Source organism: Corvus brachyrhynchos, unplaced genomic scaffold (assembly GCF_000691975.1).
Source record: "Corvus brachyrhynchos isolate BGI_N302 unplaced genomic scaffold, ASM69197v1 scaffold150, whole genome shotgun sequence".
NCBI lineage: Eukaryota > Metazoa > Chordata > Aves > Passeriformes > Corvidae > Corvus > Corvus brachyrhynchos.
In genome coordinates, this window is record NW_008236162.1 from 3002483 (window position 1) to 3009346 (window position 6864).

At 48.6% G+C, this 6864-nt stretch overlaps 2 protein-coding genes across 3 annotated transcripts in view; one reads left to right on the forward strand and one right to left on the reverse strand.

Moving 5' to 3' along the window:
• The window catches only part of NODAL (nodal growth differentiation factor), a 3654-nt gene extending 3455 nt beyond the window's left edge, over positions 1 to 199 (reverse strand). The window contains exon 1 of the mRNA XM_017732592.1: positions 100 to 199. Coding sequence (XP_017588081.1) covers positions 100 to 199 — 100 coding nt within the window. The remainder of the gene's footprint in view (positions 1 to 99) is intronic.
• ASH2L (ASH2 like histone lysine methyltransferase complex subunit) overlaps positions 145 to 6864 on the forward strand; it is a 7317-nt gene continuing 597 nt past the window's right edge. The window contains exons 1-15 of one of the 2 annotated variants that reach the window (XM_017731982.1): positions 145 to 254; positions 535 to 680; positions 940 to 1028; positions 1344 to 1438; positions 1522 to 1617; positions 1840 to 1935; positions 2146 to 2221; positions 2870 to 2887; positions 4224 to 4317; positions 4644 to 4861; positions 5058 to 5225; positions 5307 to 5500; positions 5851 to 5943; positions 6065 to 6163; positions 6467 to 6532. In XM_017731982.1, coding sequence (XP_017587471.1) covers positions 198 to 254; positions 535 to 680; positions 940 to 1028; positions 1344 to 1438; positions 1522 to 1617; positions 1840 to 1935; positions 2146 to 2221; positions 2870 to 2887; positions 4224 to 4317; positions 4644 to 4861; positions 5058 to 5225; positions 5307 to 5500; positions 5851 to 5943; positions 6065 to 6163; positions 6467 to 6532 — 1605 coding nt within the window. In that variant the 5' untranslated portion in view covers positions 145 to 197. The remainder of the gene's footprint in view (positions 255 to 534; positions 681 to 939; positions 1029 to 1343; positions 1439 to 1521; positions 1618 to 1839; positions 1936 to 2145; positions 2222 to 2869; positions 2888 to 4223; positions 4318 to 4643; positions 4862 to 5057; positions 5226 to 5306; positions 5501 to 5850; positions 5944 to 6064; positions 6164 to 6466; positions 6533 to 6864) is intronic. The other variant, XM_017731989.1, reaches the window with a different exon arrangement.

Here is a 6864-nt window from a genome sequence, read left to right on the forward strand (position 1 = left end):
AAGGGCTCCGCGGGACCTGGTCTCGTTGCCATGGGAACGGGGATGGGGGTCCCGGCCCTCCCCGGGGGTGTCGGGGTGTCCCTGCGCCCGGAGCGACACCGGGGGCCAGGCCCCGGGTCCGGGCTGTGCCCCGCGGTGCGGGGTCGGGGGTGGGCGCTCCGCTCTGACCGCTCTGCCCCGGCAGGGGGGACGCCGCCATGGTCGATGTCAGCGCGGCCCTGGAGACCGAGTCGGCCAACGGGAAGGAGCCCCTGGTAGGTGCTGTGGGCACGGAGGGGGCTGGCTTGGCCCGAAGCGCAGCATCCCCTAGCGCCAGCATTGGTTCCTTAAAGGGTTGGTTTGGAAGTTAAATCTTCACCCGCGTGGCTCATCCTCACGAACTGAGTGCACAAAACAGCTCCAGCCTGCTCGCAGTGCGGCCGTGGATTAGGGGAATGGATTTATTCCCTCTAAACTCCTGTCGTGGCAGATTCCTGCCCAAAGCCCCTGTGCTGTCTGCCTCGGGCGTTGTTTGATTCCTGGCTCTGGTTCCAGGATGCTGCCGGGGACGGCGCCGAAGCCATGGATGTCCAGGGGGGCTCGGGGGACGAGGAGAACGTGCGGCAGCTTGGCGAGATCGAGCTGCAGTGTGGGATCTGCACCAAGTGGTTCACAGCTGACACCTTCGGCATCGACACCACGTATGTGAGCTGGGCCAGCACAGGGCTTTGGTGGCAAAAGTGGAGTGTTTGGAGTCTGAGTTCCCAAGGACCAAGGCCCTGTCTATGTCCTTGAACACTTGGGAACTGGTGTGTTGTGTAAATAGAGCTTTGTCTGTGATAAAAGCACTCCCATGAAACACCACTGAGCCTCTAAGATGTTTGTGGTTTTAGGAGGGGAAGGAATAATTGGGTTTTAACTTGGAATAATTAGTTTCTTAATGCAGCTGCTTTTTTGCAGGTCTTGTCTGCCCTTCATGACCAACTACAGCTTCCACTGCAATGTGTGCCACCACAGTGGGAACACCTACTTCCTGAGGAAACAAGCGAGTGAGTTTGGGAAAAGGACATTGGGAGATGTTTTGTGCAAGGTCAACCTGGAGGTTTGGTTTTGTCTGAAGTCGGTGGGTGGGCTCTCCTGAGGCTTTTGGAATATGACCCGAAATCCAATATTAATAACCATGTGTGACTTCTTCTAAAAATGTTTTGCTACTGATTTATGAAAGTAGTGTAAATGGTTCAGCGAGGCCTGGGTCGGCACAGAGTTTGGGAGGTTTTGCAGTTACTTGGGGTGATCACTGTGTACATGGGTGTCTGATCTTCCCACCAAGTGTAATTGTAGCCCTGGGGTGTTTTGTTTCTCAGATCTCAAGGAAATGTGCCTTAGTGCTCTGGCCAACCTCACGTGGCAGTCGAGGACGCAAGATGAGCACCCCAAAACGATGTTCTCCAAGGATAAGGTTTGGCTGTTGCGGAACTGCCGCGGGCTCACGTCAGGGCTGGTGTCAGGAGCAGCTCACACAAATGTTTTCTGTTCTTACAGGATATTATCCCTTTTATTGATAAATACTGGGAGTGTATGACAACACGGCAGAGGCCTGGAAAAATGACTTGGCCCAATAATATTGTCAAAACCATGGTAAGAATTGAGGGTAAATCTGTGAAAGAATTCCTGCAAATTTTGGTTTTCTGATGTCGGTGTGTGCTGAGGGCTGGGCTTGGAGCAAGAGGGTGAAGATGCTGGTGCTTCTTAGGCAGCTGATGTACCTAATACATATTAGTAGGAACTACTGGGGTTTAAACACTTGTTAATGAATTTGTTACGATATTACCCTGTGTAACTAAAACTGCTTTGCTTTAGTGTAAAGAGAGAGACGTGTTCCTGGTGAAAGAGCATCCAGACCCAGGCAGTAAAGACCCAGAGGAAGATTACCCCAAGTTTGGGCTTCTAGACCAGGTATGTAATGAGAGACAGGAGGAAGGCGGGGAGCTGAGAGGAGGGGTGGGGGGTCCTGGTACCTTTCTGCTCAGTCAGTGGGCAGATCTCTGCCACGAGCCTGTGTTGTGCCAGCAGTGGGTGGGAGCTCCAGCACCTGGAGTGCCCTGCCCAGGCTCGGAGTGGTCCCTTTGACCAAGTCTGTACAGCAGATTATTTAATCTCTTGCAGGATCTTGCCAATATTGGTCCAGCCTATGACAACCAGAAACAGAACAACGCCGTGTCCACAAGTGGAAGCTTAAATGGCAAGTTCTTTACTCGGGAGGGCTTTGGGTATTTGGGACTAAGATGCATTTCCCAGTCCTCTGGGCATCTGTGCAGTTAAACTGTCGTGTGAACTGAGCTTATGCTTGTGCTCAGAACAGTCTCACTGTGCATTTTTATGGAAAGATTAACTTTACTTCTTGGGAAGGTTCAGCCGTTTCTTTGCGGTGACCAGATAAATCGAGATGTTCACTGAAAGCTGAGCTTGTCACTTTTCTCCTAGAGTGGTTTTAATTTATCTCCTTGAGTTATTCAGATTTCCTGTTGCTCTCCCTCTAAGAGTTGAAAGTAGCTGGAGGAAGTATAAATATATATGTGTATGTTTAATTCCCTGTGTTCACTGCTTGTGTTTTGCTGTTCCTTTCTGTGGATGACTTCTGTGCTGTCAGCTTTCTCATCTTGATGAGAGTACTCAGGGCAACCTTGCTGCAGTAAATGAACTGCTAATGGGTTTATATATTAATAATCTTTATTAAGCACATCCCAGTAGTACAGACAGGAGTTATTTGGGGCTTTTTAAAGCAGGTTATAGATATCTGAGGTGTGTTGTTTCCATGTCATGCACTGGTTTTTTTCTATTTAATTTCTGGGAGACTGACAAACATGTGGTGCCACTTCTGTTCTTGCAGGTGGAGCCTCTCTGGGAGGTGAATATTTACCTTTCAGCTTCTAAAACTTAAGTATTGCTGTTTGCAAAGCTTTTTTTGCTCGATTCTCTTAGAAGCCGAAGTCAATCAAAAATGAAAGTGTGCCCTGATGTGATTGCAGTTGGACTTCAATACAAACCAGCAATTCCATTCTTTAATCTTTGGTAGTTAGAAGCTTTTAATTGCCATATTCTGCCCTACTTGACTGGTTTACAGGTTTTATTTATTTATTTTACACTTATGTTTATTTTTTATTTTGCGTCAGTTGACCTGATGTAGTTTTAATGCTTGAATAATTGGTTTGAGATTTACAGTGCAATGGTTTGGGCAAGTAACTGTTGACAAACCGGAGAGCCTGAATGTTTGTCTGCACTGAAATCAGTGAGTGCAGCTGGATCAGGTCATGTTTGTGCAGAATATGGTATTCCCTGGATGGTTTGGATCCCTTACACTGTAAGGGAATGCTGGTAATGGAAGAGCTGACTGGATTTTTAGTTACCACACGAATGCGGTTCATGAAGGTGTTTATCTACAGTACATGAAATTTCCATCATTTTCCTTACAAATCAGCAGCAATACCTTTGGAAATAGCAGGATGATAAACTGCATGTATGATTTAATTTATTAAAACATACCGATATTAGTTTGATTAAATTTGACATGTAGCTTTTCCTGTACTACAGTTTTATAACTGATTGCTGAGTTCAGACTGATTTGCTGTTCAATCATGGAGCTGGCTTTAGTAGTACTGAAGAGAAACACCTCTTGCTTTTCATTTTTCCTCAACTTAGGTGTATTTTATTTTGTAGATGGAAACTGAACATTAAGTGCTTATTGCTGGTTGGTGTCAGTGTTCCTCCAGCACAGGATCACTGGGTTGGTGGCTGTGCTGTAGGGTGGGTTTCTGCTGCTTCTGCAGAAATAGATTTGAGCTGTAACTGGAATCTCCATGAATAATAATAATAATAATAATAATAATAATAATGCCGCTGAAATGGATCCCATTGCTGTTGCCTGTAAATCTTTTGATGACAGAAAAGATTCCTAATTCACACCTGAAAAGCTCAGGTTGAGCTTGTTTTGCTGCTCAATCTCCTTTAGCTTCTACTCCAAATTTAGACACCTCAAAAGCTGACCAGAAGCCAGCTGGCAAATGAAAGTTGTGGATTTTGCTGTGCTCGTTGGCAGTGAAGCCTGGTTCACATTAACTGTGGACAAAGGCACCTGAGCCCACGAGCTGATTTTGGTTTGGCTGCTCTGCCCCTTTCTCCCTGGAGATTCCGTGCGTGCGGGCGCTGCCGAGCAGCTCCTTACTGTGCCTGGTTTGTGTGTCCAGGGGGAATGGCTGCTGGGGGCAGCGGGAAGGGCCGAGGAGCCAAGCGCAAGCAGCAGGATGGAGGGACCACAGGAACAGCCAAGAAAACACGGAGGTGAGAGCAGAGGCGCCATGAGGGTGCAGGGATGGGCACAGGGGTGGACGCAGGGATGGCCAGCAGTCAGGGACAGTGGCACTTGTGGTACTTTAAGCTGCCTCCCAGCTGCCTCTGCCCTGGGTGGGTGTCTGGGGTCACTCCAGAGCCCTGTGATGTCACTGATGAGCCACAGGCTGTAAATGATTTGCAGTGGATAAGTGTGTGCTCGTTTCACACAGGCACGGGTGTGCAGCCCCTGAGCACAGGGACAGCTCTGCAGGGGTGTCCTGGGGTGACCTATGACAGCACCTGGGAGATGCCAGCGTGGAGTTTCTGTGTTTCAGTGACCCGCTGTTTTCGGCTCAGCGCCTGCCCCCCCATGGGTACCCTCTGGAGCACCCCTTCAACAAGGACGGGTATCGCTACATCCTGGCCGAGCCCGACCCCCACGCACCCGACCCAGAAAAGCTGGAGCTGGACTGTTGGGCAGGAAAACCCATTCCTGGGGATCTGTACAGAGCCTGCCTGTATGAACGAGTGCTCCTGGCCCTGCATGACCGAGGTACAGAGCTCGTGAATCTGTCCAGGTGGTGTTTCCTTGCAGAGGCATCTGGGCGAGCTCTTGTTACCAGTCAGTGATGTTCCAGGTGCCGCTGCTCTCAGAGGTGCAGAGGTGAAATCCACCTCTGCGTGGTCACTTGCCTTTTGACATCACCACGTTAGAAACCACAAATAAGTGCTCGTGTGCTCCCCTGCAGCTCCCCAGCTGAAGATCTCTGACGACAGACTGACTGTTATTGGCGAGAAGGGCTATTCCATGGTGAGAGCCTCACACGGCGTGCGGAAAGGAGCCTGGTACTTTGAAATCTCCATGGATGAGATGCCTCCAGACACAGCTGCCAGATTAGGCTGGTCACAGCCCTTGGGTAAATAATTTTACAAAATATTTCTTAGCAGGTGCTCCTGCTACACTCCGTGTGTTCATGACGAAGCGTTTGTCTCCGCAGGGAACCTCCAGGCCCCTCTGGGATACGACAAGTTCAGTTACTCCTGGCGCAGCAAAAAGGGAACCAAGTTTCACCAGTCCATAGGGAAACACTATTCCTCTGGCTACGGACAGGGCGATGTCCTGGGATTTTACATCAGCCTTCCAGAAGATACTGAGACAGCCAAATCCCTGCCTGACACCTACAAAGACAAGGTGAGGTGCGAGTTCACTGTTGGATTAAGCATTGGCAGGTGGAGAACTGGAAAACGAGTTGCTGTGGCCTCACTCGCACCCCTGTCCGTGCATCCTTCCCACCCTGCCTCTGGGTACCTCCGTGGTTCATAGGGGAGAGGTCCAAAGTGTTGGTCTCAAGAAAGCAAAATCCTCCTGGATGAGATTGCCCACATCTCCTTTCACCTTCCCCTCCTGGCTCTCTAGCCTTTGAGCTGTAGGAATCGCTCCTCACAGGTACTCTGACACCAGGCACACCTGTCCCTGAGCAGGGCAGGTGACAGGTAACAGCTTTTCAGGCTTGTTTCTGACGTCATTTGCTGCTATTTCAGGCTTTGATCAAATTCAAAAGCTACTTGTACTTTGAAGAGAAGGATTTTGTGGACAAAGCAGAGAAGAGCCTAAAGCAAGCCCCTGGAAGCCAGGTGAGTTGTTGCTGTCACTTCAGCATGTGCCTGGCTCGAGTGAAAGGGAGCAGAGATGAATCTTGTCAGGGCTGCTGTATCCTGACAGCCACCATCAGTGGGAAAACCCTTCGTTTTTCAGATCATATTCTTCAAGAATGGTGTCAGCCAAGGAGTTGCCTTTAAGGACATCTTTGAGGGGGTTTATTTTCCTGCTATTTCTTTGTACAAAGGCTGCACGGTAAGTGAGGAGTCTTTGAAAGAGAATTCCTAGATACATCAATTTCAGTAATGCACAAAGTGTGGGCACTCTGGGAGTGTGCCAAGTGAAAAGGAAAGATGGGAATTATTTTAGTGGCTCTGGAACAACGTTGCTGTTCATATGTGTAATGGGATTATCAAATTGCTGAAGGAACATCAGCAGTGTTTGTTCCTGTGGGCTTGCACAAGGTGTGGGTAGGCTCAGGAGTAGGAAGGGACAAGGACGGAGGACTAAAGAAATTTTCCTGGCTTTTTAGATGTAATGAAAATGCATGTTCCACAGGTTTCTATAAACTTCGGGCCATATTTCAAGTATCCACCGAGAGACATCACTTACCATCCTGTAAGTAAAACTGAAGCTTCCCCCCCCCATTTGAGAGCCTCGTTTAAATCAAAGATGTTTTGGTGTGATTCATACCACACCTGTACCTGTCCTTCAGTCTCAGTACCTGGATAGTGTAGCCAAAAGGATTGTGTTTAAAAATATGTAAGGACAGATATCTCAATAAATCATTAAATTTTAATTAAATAATAGGTGCTGTTATCTCGTTCCTTTTGACAGACTGTTGCCTGTGTTGGCCTCGTTTGTCAGTAAGGGGGCTGAATTGTTTAAGGAAACACTTGGAATTTCCCCCCCATACTACTGTTGTGAGGAGGGAAAGCGCCCTGGCATGTGTGGTC